This window comes from Ictalurus punctatus, chromosome 10 (genome assembly GCF_001660625.3).
Source record: "Ictalurus punctatus breed USDA103 chromosome 10, Coco_2.0, whole genome shotgun sequence".
NCBI lineage: Eukaryota > Metazoa > Chordata > Actinopteri > Siluriformes > Ictaluridae > Ictalurus > Ictalurus punctatus.
Window position 1 is genome coordinate 29,367,754 of NC_030425.2, and position 17,963 is coordinate 29,385,716.

At 44.8% G+C, this 17,963-nt stretch overlaps 1 protein-coding gene across 11 annotated transcripts in view; it reads left to right on the plus strand.

Moving 5' to 3' along the window:
* sox6 (SRY-box transcription factor 6) overlaps positions 1-17,963 on the plus strand; it is a 194,982-nt gene that overhangs the window by 164,498 nt on the left and 12,521 nt on the right. For all 11 annotated transcript variants that reach the window (XM_053683309.1, XM_053683311.1, XM_053683312.1 and 8 more), the window contains one exon: positions 6,363-6,468. In XM_053683309.1, coding sequence (XP_053539284.1) covers positions 6,363-6,468 — 106 coding nt within the window. The remainder of the gene's footprint in view (positions 1-6,362; positions 6,469-17,963) is intronic.

The window sequence follows — 17,963 nt, forward strand, 5'->3', positions numbered from 1 at the left end:
ACAAAGTGTGTCCGAGGAGCACAATAAGGATGGGCTTCATCCCTCTTTCTCCTTCTCTCTCCTTCTCTCTCTCTCTGTCATCTGTCCTCTATCATCTTTTTTCCCTCTCTCATTTTCTTTTTCTTTTATTTTCTAACCACATCATCTCTCCCTCTCTCTCCCCCCTCTCTCTCTCTCAATCTCTCTCTCTCTGTCTGTGTCTTTTTGCACTAGATTTTATATAGCTCTCATCCTCACGTCGCTCGTGTAAAATATTCATGCTTTAGTGAACCTTGTTTTATTTATTAATTTTTTTTTTTTGGTTTGTTTATCCCTTTTTTCACCTTTTCCCACTAGAGGAAACAAAAAAGAAGCTTTTATAAACACTCTCGTGATTTACGTTTTCTCAAATATTTATTAAAATGGAGAATTGTCTGAAGAGGACAGTTAGGTGGCTCTATTATTTATCATGCTTTTATCAGGAATGATTTTTTTATTTCGAGATTTCCATCTCGACTAGAACTAGAACATCCTCCGGCTTCCGGTTTCCAAGGAGCGGAGTAAAAGTCTTAAGTCCTCAACCGAGGCCTCGGATTTTTGAAAGTTTGTTATTTCCATTGCTAATGAAGCCGTATCTGAGAGTCGATGCCATACAAGATGGCAGATGCTGAGGAACTCGAATGTATTCCTCTGCTGACGCCTCCCAAACTGTAATCAGAAAGGTGAAAGGCCAGTGTATTAGCCTATTGAGCGTCTGCAGCTTCCAGCCCCTTCCTCTCCTCTGCATTATTGATGAGCTGGAACATTCACTGTCCTTCTTTCCCAATGCAGAGGGCCCTTGAACAGTTAAAAAATAAAAAATAAAAAAATGGAGCTCCTCAAAATCTTCTCCAGCTACCTTTTAGATGTGGAAGCCAATGTGTGCTGCATTTCCCTCTGTGTACATTTTGAGGTCTATTCAGGTCGGCCCTCACAAAGGCCAGAAAGTGTAATCTTCTCTACTCGGCAGCCCAGGAACCAATTTTCTGCTCCTTTTTCTGCTGTTGGAAATTGCCAGTCATGGAGTTTTTTTTTTTTTTTTTTTTGCCACATAAGTAAATCGTGCTTTACATGGATTCGGCCATCCAAAATTTCCAAAAATGTGATTATATTCAAACCCGTTGCCAGCAAGTGCTTTTGTCGAGCATTGTTACGTTAATGCCTTTAGATCAGGAGGTGCACAACCTCAGTTTGGTGATTATAGTGTTCAAGTACATCCGACTCACCAGGTTTATTCGGAGCTGAAATCACCAAACTGTTCTGGACTTACGCTGTCCCGGACCCTAACTGGGAACCCCTTGCTTATCTGAGTGCTCCAGAGATGGAAAAACAGACGTCCTTTTAAACAAAGCTGTGGGTTCGAGTGTGTACGGGCAGGCACGTGTCCCGGCTCGGGATCAGAAACAGAACAGTCTCTACTGAGATCCGAACGTCTCCTGAATTTCACACCGAGCCGTGATATGTAAGCGGCAGCGGAGGCTTCTGGTCAAAAAACCTAACAAGCCCCCGTTCTACAGAGCTGACCACAGCGGGACACACTAGGTCATTTATATGCCTCCATATTGGGACCGTACCTCTGGTAATGTGTGTAAAAAAATTTTTTTTTAAAATTCCCCTTCTTTATCTGTATTCCTGATCACGAGGTCTCGATGGTCTTCTGGAATCATTCCATTATTGTGAATAGTTTCTGCGATAAGGAAAGACACAGCGAGGTCGCTCTTAACAGATCCTCGAGGACTCAGTGAACAGTTCAGGGTCATTTAGAGCTCGGAGCTCATAAAAAAAAGGCAAAACAAATGATCTCAACGCAGCATGGAATGAAAAGCCTGGAGCCCGACCTTAAAGCGAGACGGCTGAGAAATAAAACGGACCGTTTCCCCGTGGAGGTTGAAAGGTCACGTGTTGTGGGTGAAGTTGTTTTTTTGGTTCTCGCTCAATAAACGAGACAAAGTTGTCAGCCTGATGCACAATTATGGTATGGCCGTGGAATCTGCTGTTCCGCATAGGAAACGAGCTGGAAAGTGAAAGCTCATGTTGGCACCACGCCACGTCTGGGGTTTTGTGTCGTTCTCCGACGTGCCGCTCCAGCCCCGCTGCTTGATTAGAGCGGCCAGCCGCGCCGCTCCGATTCCCTGGCAGGTGAAGGGATAAAACTGGATGCCGAAAAGACTTTTCCGGAGGATTGGAGGCCTGCTTTTGTGGAGAAAGACCGAGAGACCGCATGAAAGCTCACCACACAAGTGCATGTGCTTAAGGCTAGATGAAATGGAGAACGCGCGACTACTGGGAAGCCGTGTCGTTATAAATAACCTTGTGATTGCTTACATGAGGATGGAAAACAGATGAGAGGCTAAAACGGATGGCAAAACGTCGCTGTAAGACCACCACAAGCTTTCATGGAAGCTGAAAGCTACAACTTGCTGCATGCGTTCCCTCGGCACTCCTTTACCACGGACCTTACAAAGCCGTCCATTATCCCGCGCGCCGCTCGTGGAGGCAATAACACGCGCGCTCTGTGCTTTCAGCACCAAGCCGGGGACATGATGTGAACGGATTCTCGCCAAGCTATTACGCACTTTCATTGTGTGTGTGTGTGTGTCTTTTTTTTTTTTTTTTTTTTTTTGTCTGGTGACGGTCATGATATTAGCCTTATGCACCTGGGAAAGAATAAAACTACTAGGGTGTATACTCTGCACCTGTAGAGGTCATTCGTGTCGATAAAACTCGCGCGAACCGAGCTTTAAGAGAAGACAGGAACATGTATTTTGTATGTTTTGGGGTTTTTTTTTTTTTTTTAGACACAGATGTAGACGTTTACTCCAACACAAGGCAAGGACGGAGATTGTTTTGTGCTCGTGTATGGGTCTGACTGGAGGAAATAAAAGAAAGGAACAGGGTTCCATATGCCCTGAGCCAGGCCTATTTATACCGGAGGAAAGCATCACGTTTATAAGTAGAGGCGAGCCACCAGCACGACACGGCTCCTCCGGCACATGTTCTGCGGCCGGCCTGATTAAAGCTCTCGCTACAGCGATGACACGGTTCTCCTGGCCGCTTTCCAGATGTTCCTGAAGTTCCAGCTGCCCATTATTTCATCCTGCCACCGTTTTACTGTAAAAAAAAACAACAAAAAAAAACAACAAAAAACAAAATGTTGGGGTGGGGAGGGAAGGAGCAGAGATTATTGTGGGTGACTTTTTTCCACTCCATCCTTGGAGCATGAGGCTACAGTTTTAGATGTGGGGTGGAAGGCTGGAAGCCGAGCGCATTTGAGGGAAAACGCCAGCGGTGCGCCAGAGAGGCCGCGGTTAAGATGGGAGGGGCGCTGAGTGCACCACCACGTCTTTTTCTTTTTCCTTTTCTTTCTTGTTCCTCTCACTGGTTCTCATTCTCTCTCATCGTCTGGCCTTTCTTCTTACCTTTACTTACTTTTTGTTTTGTTTTGTTTTTGGATGGAGTTCCTGCCTTCTGGCTGGTGTAATGCTCATTATAAATAGTGCTTACGCACCTTCGGCTAGGACTCTGACTATCTGCCTGGCTGGACAGATCCGTCCCCAGGATACCGCACATCCTTTATTGCTCTTCAGTCGTGGAGTGATCAGTAAAAATTTAATGACACTATAAAATAATAAAAATGCCATTAATTTATCACACTGCTTGATGCAGCCGGTAGTAAAGTTAAGATGAGTTTGCTGAGATCCCCCCCCCCCCCCCCTCATCTTCAAAAAAGAAAGAAAGAAAAAAAAACCCCTGAAAAGATGTTGTACATATAAATGAACTGCAATTTCTCCTAATGCTGAGACATAAATTATAGCAGTGATAACCAATAAGTATATAAAACCCAGTGTGTAAAATTTAATGGAAATGCAGCCTGCTCATGCGGTGCACATTTATTCTAATGTTCGTCTGCACTGTTCTGGAGCGTCCGCTCAATTGCGTTCTATTTAATGCGTCCTAAACAGACCGTGGCCTCGAACGAGCGCTAGTCCGGCAGTCCCGACTCCATCCTCCGCTTAATTGGAGGAAAAATACTGAGGTGTGGAAATAAAGACGGAATCCCTCCTCGTGCACAATTGCTCCCTGTTGACTTGTTCTTTTAATTATATCTCTGTGCAGCGAGGAAAAACTTTAAAGCACCAACGGTTATTAATGAAACTGCGTGATGGATGGGTCTTGTTCTTTTCTCTCTCTCTCTCTCTCTCTTTTTTTCCATCTCAGGTCCTACAAGATGCTTAATGATCATGAGTTTATAAAAGGCCTTGATTGATCAGAGAGGGCAGCTGAGCACGAGGGAAGGGAAGAAGCGGCTAATTTATTACACAACCCCCCCCAACACACACACACACACACTCACGCACAAACACTTGCGTCGTCGCCGAACCCTTTTTCCAGGGCCAGACCGTCCATGGTACATCGCCCGTTCCTCATCCGACTAATCGCACATCCGTCAATTTGTCATCGGGGGCTGCGTGCTCTTTTCATTAAGCGCAATAATGTGGCCTGGTGATGAATACGGTGGCGTAGGAGGCTTCACACGGAGCGAAACAAGCTCTATCTTATCTTCACAAAGCCGCCCGGGCCCAGCGGGAACCGCCTGCGTATATCATAATTAGAAAACACTTAAAGTAAGCAAAGCGCAGTCAAGACAGGCAGTTCTTAATGACAGCTCATAAGCAGGTAGTGGTTAATTGTACATCAGAATCACTCGGATGGCCATAAATAATGATTGTTCCCTCAAGCGCGATGGGAAATTGCTGTGCTTCTTCCCTCTCTCTCTCTCTCTCTCTCTCTCTCTCTCTGCATCTCACTGATTCACGCTTCCTTTTTTGAGTAATGGTTTCGGAATAAATAACGACGGGGAAACGAGTATTTGCATTGATGGTTTGAGAGTTTAATTGGAGCAATCTTTTTTATCTCGCCGGGCCTCGGTGCGCGGACAAAGATCGTCTACTTCTGCAAGCACGTACTGTACGTTCTGGAGGACGTGGAATATGCTTTTTATGTTTTCTTTTAACAGCCAGTGGTCAGTAATCACCCCTACCTGATTAAGGGACATCGTTGTTTTTATGACAATGTCATTAAAAAAAAAATGGCGTCGTTCTAGCGCAGCCAGTTTCTGTTAAAAGTGAAATTTGAAATAAAAATGATCGATTGGAATAGTTTTTAAGTTGTTTTTGTTGTTGTTGTTGTTGTTGTTGTACAAACGAACAGGAAAAGATTCAACATAATCATAATTTTTCTAAATAATCATCAGGTGATATTTGTTAGTTAACCAAAATTGCCCCAGTCCCCTCAAGACATGGCGTAACCTGCTTAGCACTCGTCCCAGAGGACGTATAAATCCCAAAACAGTGCCGAGTCGTGGAGATGGGTGCCGGGGTCATCGTGTTTTAGTCGTACAAACAAACCCTGCAGATTTACCACGGCTGAACGATTAACGTGCTTGTCGGTGTCCGTTATCGTCGTCTCACCTGTGGAATAAAAAAAATAAACAAAAACAAAAAAAAGTGAGGACGAGACGGAAAATACAAAAGGGACGCGATTAACTCGCCCAGTGCATCCGAATCACCCTGGGGTTTCTTTTTTCTCCCCATCCGTCGTAGAGCGAGAGATCGTTTCGAGTCAAAGTGTCGTGTGTTTAGAGAGGAAGTGAAGGCTGCGTTAATGCTCTGAAGTGAAGGCAGCACTCACAGGCAGAACTAGGTCATTTCACAATGGGCCCGAACAGCGGTCGGCCCTCTTCCTCTGCATAATACATTAAGCGTAATGTGCGGCCACTATTCAGCCGGGGCCCCCGGAAAACTGTTATTTTATTCTGTCAGCGAGCGCGGACATGACATTTAATATTGTTGCCGGGCGCGGGAATGACAGGGTTTCATTGTGCGTCGAGTATGACATGACGCCAAGTTTAATCGGAGCAGAAAGTGACACGACAAAAGGGAAAACACGGTGCGTTCTTTAAAGCACACGCTCTGAATAAATGATAGGCAGGGGAGCTCAGGATGCCGGGCTGCAAAGATTACAGAGATGAGGGGGGAAAAAAGGGGAGGTAAGGGAAAAAAAAGAAAGAAAGATGAAGAAGAGCGCTTTTGCGAGCGGTCCCGATCCCATTGTGTGCACAAGATCCTCCGCGATGTCGTTCTCCTGAACGCGAGTACGTCAAACCGCACATCACCGCGTCGCGTGTCTTTTATACTCTTACGCTATGGTGTGTTATGTCATGTTTCTATAGACAGAAATCAGGGTTGATCATATGTTCAGAGATAAATACTAAAAATAAATAAAAAAAAAAAAGCAAACAAAAAGAAAAGCAAGTCTCATGAAGGATTTCTGTGTGTGTGCAGGAACGAGTCCACTTTGAAAGCCTGGGGCATCATCTGGGAAAACTGGGAGACGATGGGAAGATCGGACAGAGAGTCATCGACCTGACCAGGCCGGAGGATCTTGACGGTAAGGTTTCTTCTCCAGGATTTCTTCTCGAGATGTCTTCTTTCGCTTTTCAAATACTTTTTAGCGTTCTTATTTTGATTTTGGTTTCAAGAGAAAGTCAGAGTCCCACTGATTTTCAGAAACATCATTGCCGGGTAAACAAAATCATTCAGGTTGAAAGAAGAAGAAGAAGAAGAAACTTTCGAGTCAGCGGGATTGATAGGAACCAGAGGAACCGAGGGTCTGAAAGGAAATGAGATCCTTCCCGAAGTCCTTTCAGTCGCAGACGAAGCGGCGTTATGGTTTCCACCCTGAAGTTGATTATTTTCCCAGAACAGCACGTCCTTAAGTGTTTTATTCCTCGTACACCACAGCGACCTGCTACCCGTGACAGTATTTTGTTAAGGAAACAATGACATGACATGTACGTTTTATCCATTTATAGCTACATTCACAAAACAAGCCAGTTCCTGTTGTCATTACATTACAGCAGCGATACGCAGTCGTTCCCTCAACAGTCTCTGTTTTGTTCTCGCTCTTGAAGTTAATAAGACAAAAAAAAAGAAAGAAATCGCAGCTTATTATTTAGTGTTAGTGAGAAACTGCAAAGAAGCGAAAACTCCAGAAAACGTAAAGTTCCAGCTTGACGTTTGGTTGTTACAAAACTCTGACAGAGCTCTGTGTGTGTGTGTGTGTGTGTGTGTGTGTGTGTGTGTGTGTGTGTGTGTGTGTATGTGTGTGTTGACAAGAGACTCCAGCTCCACGTTTTTGAAGGCGTTTCACGGTTAGGTGTTTAGAGGACAGACTGGAGGACAAAGCATGCCCTTCTCTGTCTGAGCCGCAGGACGTCTGATTGCACTCACTCGACAAAGCGTCATTCACCTTTGTGGCCCTCGAACATCAATATTTCGAACAGTTTCCATGGCGCTGTGGAAACAAAGCACACAGAAAGCACTGTTTAAGATGATATTTTGAGAAACAGGACAGATCTTTGTCAGATGGACAGAACTCGGAAGACAACTTAAAGGACGAGCACAGGGAGCACAGGTTAGCTTCGTAGCTTCATTCCAGCCATTTTCCTGAAGTCCGTTTACCCGATTCCCGATCTCTTCTCGTCTGGGGGCGTTCCAGATCGCCTCCTCCTCCTCTAATCCGTGTGAAAAATGCGTCTTTGTTTATGTTGTTTATAAAACTAAAATGTAATCCTAATTCGTTTGTTAAACCAGAACCTCTGAATGGACTCAGCCTATTTTCACGAGTATTAATTATAAATCTTTTACAAATCCCTGAGATGGACACTGAGTCAAGGAAGGGTATTTGGGGAATAAAAGAATGCTAATAGAATAGGTTATTGCAGTAGTTTTTGGATTATAAATGTAGTGAAGAGATAAATGAACATGTTTTCATTCACCTTCATGCCTGCGGTTTCACATGTTCTTCCTTTATCCATGTGGGTTCCCTCCGGTTTCCTCCGAACTTCGAAAAACATACCAGTAGCTGGATTGGCTATGCTAAACTGTCTCTAAGTGTCACTGAGTGTGCGTGTGTGTGTGTAACTGTGCGCACATGGAGTCCTGTGATGGTCACATCCAACACATCCAGCGTGTATTCCCGTCTCACACCCATTGTTCCCGGGACAGACTTCCGGATCCAGTGTGACCCGGGACCGGTACGAAGCACTTCGTGAGGACGAATGAGTGACGAATCTCTCAAAAACACCCAATGTAGTGATTCACGAGTAATGGGTTCAATTGGATATTTTTAGGTAAATTGGGTGTTTTATATGAATTATATGCTAGAAAAATAGAAAAGAACAGGTAACCGGTGTTCTCCCTGTTTTATCTCCACACCGGTCGAAACACAAACTGTTTTGTCGTGATGAATGCCGCGTTTAAAATGCAGAGAGTTTGTGTACTTTGGTGTTTAAGTGTTCTGAACCTTTCCACTGAACCAACGCAAACAAATTCCTTTCCTCCTCCATGAAAAGGGAAAAGAATGTAAGCTTAGTGCTGGGCTTGATGATGATGAGGAAAGGAGGAGGAGGACGGGGTGTGTGTGTGTGTGTGTGTGTGTGTGTGTGTGTAAACTTTACGGTCACTTCATTAATTTACCTTATTTAGTAGCAGCTCCTGAACTTCAGGTTGTGGAGAATTGGCTTCGTCTGTCCAAGCAGAGGAAAATTACTGAGCGATAGACACGCAACAGCAGAGCGCTTCATTCGGAAGAATTCGAGACGGCTCGCCGAGGTGTAAAGCGACCCCTGTGTTGTCGCCGTAACGTGCAGAAAGCGTCGGGTTACTTAAACTAATATTTGCCTAGCATGCAGGGGAGCGAATTAACGAGCCGCCAAAGCCGAACAGAAGGGAGCGCTGGAAAATAGCCTAGACTGGAAATAAACTAAAATTTCCTTCATTAAGCAAAAAAAAAAAAAGAAAAGAAGAGAAAGGCAGGAGCCACATGCGTCGGCTCGCCGCAGAGTCGTTAGGACTTTTTAAGCTCAGATGAAAAACATTAACAAATACCACAATGGGTTTTAGCGTGAGCCTGTTGTTCGCTTACATATGCAGCAGAGGACTCGCGTGGTGTCACGCAGTCGTTCTGAACCGACGCTCCAAACAAAAGAAGCGTTGTGAGAGTCGGTGCTGCAGGAAACCGCTCAAATCCAAACCCACGTTTTGTGATAAGATCAGCTACACCGCAGACCAGCAAGGCAAGGGGTGTGGGGTCGAAACGTCCAGACGAGGAGATTGTTTTAATTATTTACTCTTTCTGTTATTATTATCGTGATATTAATGCGCTCGTTCTAATACGTTTCCATAGCGACAGCTCGTTCGCAGGGACTTTTACAGCGGACACGCTGTACTAATAAGAAACGAATCGGACGACGTGTGTAACGGTTTATCGGCGAGGCAGACGTTTATGTAACGTCAGAGTTTAACTGTCAGCGCTGTGAAGCTGTAACTTGAATCAAGTCCGCATGAAATCAAAATGGACGTGGATGTAATGTGTTAAACGTACAGTCTCTCTACACCACCGATACGGATCAACAAATTTGATGACATCATTCTGCCCTTCTTCAGCTTCTCGTCAGGTTTTCTGTCCGCTCAAATGCTTTCTAGAATCTGAAATGTCCCGCCCCCAACGTTATAAAAATCCACGGTACCAAATCGTGCTTAGACTTTATGTTTTCTGACATGTTCAGGACAGAGGAATTTACACTTCTTTGTGTTTTTTCGATAACGTGTGTAAGTTTGTGTATTATTTTTGCCTTTTTAACTTCAAGAGAGAGAAAAATGACAGGCCGGCGAGGGAACTTCAGTTCAATTAAATTCAGTTTTATTTGTATAGCGCTTTTAACAATGAGCGCTGTCGGTCCACCACTCCACCATCAACACACCTGGGTGAAGGTGTGAAAGTGGGGGAGCGAGAGCATCCAAACATCCCAGTTCACCACAACACTCTATGCCTGTGAGCCTCTGGATCTGCTCCTTTACCTATTCACAAAAAGCTTGAGTAAACAAATACATTTTAAGCCTGGACTTAAACACTGAGACTGTGTCTGAGTCCCGAACACTACTTGGAAGACTGATCCATAACTGTGGGGCTTTTTAAGAGAAAGCTCTTCCCCCTGCTGTAGCCTTCGATAATCCAGGTACCAACAAATAGCCTGCATCTTTTGATCTAAATAGGCTTGGCAGATCATAAATGACCAAACGTGTGGTCAGGTACTATGGTGTGAGACCATTCAGTGCTTTACTGGGAGCCAATGCAGTGTGGATAAGATCGGGGTGATGTGGTCGTACCTTCTGGTTCTAGTTAGGACTCTAGAAGCTGCATTCTGGACTAACTGGAGTTTGTTTATGCTCCTACTGGAACATCCAGACAGTAAGGCATTACAGTAATCTAGTCTAGAGGTGACGAAAGCATGAACTAATATTTCTGCATCATGTAGCGACAATATATTGCTTATCTTGAGATCAGAAAACTTACTTCTAGCTACACGTGGTCCTAGTACAAGTACTTCTGTCTTATCAGAATTAAGTAAAAGGAAGTTAATAAGCATCGAACGTCTAATGTCCTTTACACATTCCTCAACTTTACTAAGCTGCTGTCTGTCTTCTGGCTTCGCTGAAACATACAGCTGTGTATCATCAGCATAACAGTGGAAGCTAATTCCATGTTTACGAATAATTTGACCTAGAGGTTACATATGAAAAGTAAAAAGCAGTGGGCCTAAAACAGAACCTTGTGGAACACCAAATTTAACCTCTGTATGCGTGGAGAAGTCTCCATTTCCATCTACGAACTGATAACGTTCGGTCAGATAAGACCTGAGCCAGGAGAGGACTGTTCCCTTAATACAACAACATTTTCTAATCTATCAAGGAGAATAGTATGATCTATAGTATCAAAAGCTGCACTAAGGTCAAGTAACACAAGCAAGGAGACACAACCCTCAGAGGTCAGTAGAAGGTCATTTACTACTTTAACTAATGCTGTCTCTGTGCTATGATGAGGTCTAAATCCTGACTGATACATTTCATGAATGTTGTTCCTCTGTAAGTACGAGCATAGCTGCTGTGTACAAACTTTTCTAAGATCTTGGAGATAAAGTGGAGATTTGATATTGGTCTATAGCTGGACATTTGAGAGGGGTGGAGGTCAGGTTTTTTAATCAGGTGTTTAATAACTGCTAGTTGAAGTCTTGAGGAGAGGGGCAAAGTGGTTTCTGGTGGAGATCTCGAAGACTGGGGGTGGTGGAGGGGGAGAGGTCCTCGCCCGGGGTCTGGCCCGCGCCTTCCAGTGCTGGTGCACCCAGGTTCCATAGTGTGTCTGTGCCGGAGTGAAGGAGACCTGGGCTGGTTGCATCCTGGATGCATGGCCCCTGTGCAGAGAATCACACAGAGTAGAGGTGGTGGGAATAATTGTATCATGCCGCAAACTTACCCTGGACTTGTGAGCGTCAGCGGGAGTTGTCTCAGCCACGGCTCTCGGCTCACACAGCTGGGCCTGCTTTTTGAGTAGTTTGCCGATCTGCTTCTCCACAGCCTCCAACTCCAACTGCACCGTGTGCAACTCGAACGTGTCCTCACCTGCACTCAAAGGTAAACAAACACCCGATACAGTCGCCATTGTGAACAGCGGTGGTTGAGTGCTAATGCTAGCCGGCTACATTAATGCTAGAAGGCTACAAGCTGGTAGCAGATGTTCGTGAAATCCGATAATAATCTAGCAATATCGCAATGTTCTGAAAAATAATATCGGGGATACGTTCATACAATATAATAGTGTCATTCTTTAATAAATAAAAAAAAGTAATTGTTGGTAAGTGGTATAAGAGGAGAACATGTTAATGGTCAGTTTGGAAATTATACAGTACGTGTTCCTGTGTGTGTGTGTGTGTGTGTGTGTATGTGTGTGTGTGTGAGAGAGAGAGAGTGAGTGTGTCCTCGGCCTTCCCGGCGTTGTGTCCCTGATCTCCGGGTTTTGTTTTGGCTGGGGTCGAGGCTGCGAGCTCTGTGTCCTCTTTAATGAAACTCTCGCACAGACGTGAAACGATGTGAAAGACGTGAAAAGAAATTTAGCTCCGTGTAACGCACAGGACGGCGATAATAGGTGGAGGAAGCAGGTCTGGACATGCCAAGCTCTCATCCTTCTGCACTCGCTATCATGTACACACACACACACACACACACACACACACACACACACACACAAACACAATGCAGAATTTCAGACATGCAGTATTAAAGTCAGAGTGTTTGTAATTTTAATGGTTTAATCAGAATATGAGCTCTGTGTTTGTGTGTGTGTGTGTGTGTGTGTGTGTGTGTGTGTGTGTGTGTGTGTGACGAGACTGAATGTTAACTCTCAACCGCTCTCATCGAGTCCAAGCTTGCTGAAGACAGGTGTGCTGAGGTGATTCTCTCTCTCTCTCTCACTCTCTCTCTCTCTCTCTCTCTCTCTCTCTCTCTCTCTCTCTCTCTCTCTCTTAATCTCTTTTTCCCTCTATCTTTGTCACTCTTTTTTATTTCTCTCTATATATATTTCTAAATGTCTTTCTCTTCATATTCTCTCTCTCTCTCTCTCTCGCTATTAATCTTTTTCCCTCTATTGATGTCAGTATTTCTCTCTCTCTCTCTCTCTCTCTCTCTCTCTCTCATTCTTTCTATCTTTATCTGTCTCTCTATATTTCTAAATGTCTTTCTCTTCATATTCTCTCTCTCTCTCTCCATATATGTCTGTCCTTCTCTATATTTGTCCCTAATTCTTTCTCTCTCTCTCTTTCTCTCTCACACTCTCTCTCTCCCTCAGTAAATGACAGAATTAAGCGTTCCTCTCCCCTCCTCTCCTCCCCGACTCACTCCGGGGGGTTCTCCCCTGTCGCCGTCTCTGTGCCAACATCTATATTTATTTACACACTCACACACCTAACTAGTTAATTCTTTAAAATGTCGTGTGGGAATCAGAGAGAAATCAATTAATGCTCATTTGTAAACGTCGGAGGTGCGCCACTTCGCTTTTATTAAACAGCGACGACAATAAGGAGGAACCCCCCCCCACCCTCCCCGCACCACCACCACCCCATCCCGGCTGTGAGGTGAAACTCCGCCTCCTCTCCTGCTTCTGTTCAAACCCGTCTCCCGGTTTTCTCCTTTCATCTTAGCAGATTTATTTCTTTTAAACATTTGAGATTCTCCTCTATTGTGAGCAGTGTAGAAAAAAAAAAAAACACACCACCACAGTAATAGACATAGATGCATGGAAAAACAAAAAAACTACATTTATAATAACATTTATGCACAATTAACGCCTCACGCTCTGACACGTAGCTGTGTTTGTGCGCGTGAAGTGTCAAACTGTTCAAAATACACATCAGTACAACGACTGCTTCTATTATCATTTTCCTTCAAAAGCAAATCGTAATAGAGTATGCAAATGAGGCCGTAGATCATTAAACAGATTCCTGTAAAAGAGGGTTTGGTCTCTGTGTGAGAACACTGGTTAAATGTATATATAAATAAACAAACACCCAAACAAATCAAACTAAGATAAATAAATAAATAGTTAAAGAAATATCTGTTTTAATGTGATGGCATCCCTGGCGAAATTATTATTACTATTATTATTATTATTATTATTATTATTATTATTATATAATTGAACATAATTTTAAAAATCTATCACTCAATTCTCATTCATGACACGTGTCACAAATGAGTTAAAAAGATCAAATCATAAACGAACAGAGACTCTTATTTTATACGTCAGATAAAAATGATTTCTATTTGTTTATTTGTTTGTTTAAGAAAAGAAATGAACGGATTTCTGAAAGAATTTAGGAAAGAATGATTTAGGGTTTACTACGAAGAGATTTAAAATCACACGCAGAACATGAACCCCTTTTTAACGTTCGGAAGAAAGAGTCGATATTTTGCGACGGGATTCCGGGGTGTCTGTAAGACCTACATCTTCAGAACAACAGTGTATGGACAAGGCACACACACACACACACACACACACACACACATACACACTCTGTCTCTCTCTCTCTTTCTCACTCTCTCACTCACTCTTACTCTCTAACTCTCTCTCTCTCGCTCTCTCTCTCTCCCTCCCTCCAGTATCACACGACATGGAGGTGACTTCTGTGAGTTTGTGAAGATCTGTGTAACCCCCTGCCCTCAAAAAAAGAAAGTCAGTCACTGCCCCGTCTTTCCTCTCATCCACAGCGTAACGCGTCATCGTGCCTCTCACTCGTTCAGCGTTCACCTCTGCCCGTATCGACACGCGTGCTGGTGTATAAATTGATGAATCAGTGTCAGTGCTGAAGTAATGGCATTGGAGGGCGCATCATAAATCAGTCCCCCCCCCTCCCCCCACCCCCCAATCACTGGTATGGAGAGATCCTGAGCTTGAGGATGGAGTGTGTGTGAGTGTGTGTGTGTGTGTGAGGCACGCTGCGTTTTGGCGGGGTAATGAATGCCTTCATCCTGCCCCGGCAGTCAGCAGATTGCCCCGCGTTGATGGATCCTGTCAGCCCGCTGCGCCGTGCTACATTTCATTGCACAATAAACATGGCTGTCAAAACCAAACAAAATGAAATCAATTTATCCTGAGCGCAGAGTGCACGCTAAATGAAATTAATGTAGTGTGGGGAAGCGAGTGTATTATCCCTCATGGCCGCTCTACGTGGGCAGCTGAGAGGGGGGGGGGGGGGGGGGGTTCTTTCTTCCTTCCTTTCTTTCTTTTTTATTATTTGTTCCGCTTGTAGTGTGTCTGTCAGGATACAAAGTGAGCACATGTTTGCGGGATGGACGGGGGGGTGGAGAGAAAGATGGATGAAGAGTGAGAGCCAGAGAAATAGAGCGCAAGAAAGGAAGAGATAGAGATGAAAAAAGAAACAGAAGGAGAGAGACACGGAGAGAAACGGGGAGAGAGAGAGAGAGGGATGAAGAGAGAGACTGAGAGGGATGAAGAGCGAAGGACAGAATAAGAGAGAGATTGAGAGTGACAGACACACACACGCACGGAGCATGATCGAGAAAGAGAGAGGCACAAAGAGTGAGACAGACAAGGAGACGGGTAGAGATAAAGTGAGAGACAGACAGAAAAAAGAGAATGAGAGAGAGCAAGAGAGAAGGATGAAGACAGGGATAGAGAGAGATGGAGAGAAAGACACAAAGAATAGAGATAGAGAAAGACAGAAAGAATACAGGATAGACGGGGAAAGAGAGACAGATCGAGTGAGAGGCAGACACAGAAAGAAAGCGCTAGAGAGATACACACATAACGAGAAAGAGGGGGAGTGGAGAAAAGTGAGAAACAGAGAGACAGAAAGCAAGTGATGAAAAACACACATATGAAGAGATGGAGAGACAGAAAGACACAAAGAGCAAAATACAGACAGGGAGACAGATAGAGATAAAGTGAGGGTTAGACAGAAAGACAGGGAGAGAGCGAGAGAGAGAAGGGTGAATACAGTGACTGAGAAAGAGATGGAGGGAAGGACAAAGAGTGAAAGAACGACAAAGAGAGACAAAGTGAGAGACAGACAGAGAGAGAAAGAGAGAAAAGAGTTAGAGAGAAACAGAAATAGTGAGAGAGAGAGCTTGTGAGAGAGTGTGTGTGAGAGAGAGCGTGTGAGAAAGAGTGTGTGTGAGAGAAAGCGTGTGAGAAAGTGTGTGTGAGAGAGAGCGTGTGTGAAAGAGAGCGTGTGAGGGAGCGTGTGTGTGTGAGAGAGAGCGTGTGAGAAAGTGTGTGTGTGAGAGAGAGCGTGTGAGAAAGTGTGTGTGTGAGAGAGAGCATGTGAGAAAGTGTGTGTGTGAGAGAGAGCATGTGAGAAAGTGTGTGTGTGAGAGAGAGCATGTGAGAGAACTAGTGTGTGTGTGAGAGAGAGTGTGTGCTTTTGAGAGCGTGTGTGAGAGATAGAGATCGTGTGAGAGAGCTAGTGTGTGTGTGAGAGAGTGTGTTTGAGAGAGAGTGTGTGAGAGAGCTAGTGTGTGTGTGAGAGAGAGAGAGTGTGTGAGAACGTGTGTGTGTGTGTGTGAAAGAGAGAACATGCGTGTGTGAGAGAGAGCGTGTGAGGGCGTGTGTGTGAGAGAGAGCATTTGAGAGAGCGTGTGTGTGTGAGAGAGAGAATGCGCGTGTGAGAGAGTGTGTGAGAGAGCTAGTGTGTGTGTGAGAGAGAGAGAGTGTGTGAGAACGTGTGTGTGTGTGAAAGAGAGAACACACCTGTGTGTGAGAGAGAGCATGTGAGAGCGTGTGTGTGAGAGAGAGAGCATGTGAGGGCGTGTGTGTGAGAGAGTGCATTTGAGAGAGAGTGTGAGAGCGTGTGTGTGTGTGAGAGAGAATGCGCGTGTGAGAGAGTGAGAGAGAGTGAGAGCGTGTGTGTGTGAGAAAGAGTGAGAGAGAGAGTGTGAGAGCGTGTGTGTGTGAGAGAGAGTGAGAGAGAGAGTGTGAGAGCGTGTGTGTGTGTGAGAGAGTGAGAGAGAGAGTGTGAGAGCGTGTGTGTGTGAGAGAGAGTGAGAGAGAGAGTGTGAGAGCGTGTGTGTGAGAGAGAGTGCGCGTGTGAGAGAGAGTGAGAGAGTGTGAGAGCGTGTGTGTGTGAGAGAGTGAGAGAGAGAGTGTGAGAGCGTGTGTGTGTGAGAGAGAGTGAGAGAGAGAGTGTGAGAGCGTGTGTGTGTGAGAGAGTGAGAGAGAGAGTGTGAGAGCGTGTGTGTGTGAGAGAGAGAGATTAGTAATGTTAAATGTAACTCTAAATGGACTTGCTGTTGCGTAATAAAGCGGTGTGGTATAAGAGGAATAAAACACTCAGGGATGATGTGAATGTAATTCACCACACCACCGCGGTGTTGATTAGTTTCCTGTAACAGCACCACACGGCCTGCTTTATTCCTCATACACGACTCTTCCGGTGCTGATGAAGTGCACTGTGTTCGGAGCTGCGCCGGGGTTTGTGTGTCAGTTTAAACACTCGCAATTAAATCTCAAGTGCTTTGGGGAGTCGAAACCTTGTCGGCAGTTTGTCCTCGAGTCCGAATCTTCATCCTTGTCCTCATCCTCGTCCTCATCCTCATCCTCATCCACGTTCTCGTCCTCGTTCTCGTCCTCATCCTCGTCCTCGTCCTCCTCCTCATCCTCGTTCTCATTCTCATCCTCGTTCCCGTCCTCATCCTCGTCCTCGTCCTCGTCCTCATCCTCGTCCTCGTCCTCGTCCTCGTCCTCATCCTCGTCCTCATCCTCGTCCTCATCCTCGTCCTCATCCTCGTTCTCGCCTTCATCCTCGCTGTCATCCTCGTTTTCGTCCTCATCCTCGTCCTCATCCTCGTTCTCATCTTCATCCTCATCCTCGTCCTCATCCTCGTCCTTGTCCTCATCCTCGTCTTCATCCTCGTCCTCAACCTTGTCCTCATCCTCATCCTCGTCCTCGTCTTCATCCTCGTCCTCGTCCTCCTCGACACTATTTTGTCTCAGTGTGTCCCTTCCTTCATTTTAAAAAAGATAAAACGAAGCTCCTTGGTGGCCTCTTTCTCCGCTCCTCCTCATACACTCTGTTTTCGGTTGTTGACGCTGAAGATTACACTTATATCTCTACACACACTCATTAAGAGCTTCTGGGTTCGTGTGTGTGTGTGTGTGTGTGTGTGTGTGTGTGTGTGTGTGTGTGTGTGTGTATGTTCATCAGCGTTTTATAAGAACAGAAAGCCGTAGCAGGTAACGCACGCCAAGCGACGCAGGACGCGCGAGCTCCTAATGAACACGCATCACATGTGGATGATGAAATATTCATGCCTCATTCTGAGCTTTCTTTTTCCAGTTTTTTCGAATCATTAAAGATGTATCGGAGCATATGGGAAGCCCTTTTTGGGTTTGTTTTATTTTTCAGGCCTTGTTTATCAACATGTTTTTTTTTTTGTTTAAATATTCATACAGCTTTTATTTAATTCTTTCACATCTTACATATAAAAGGAAGCGAGAGCGCGTGAAATCTTTTCCGTCCTGCTGTAAGTGGA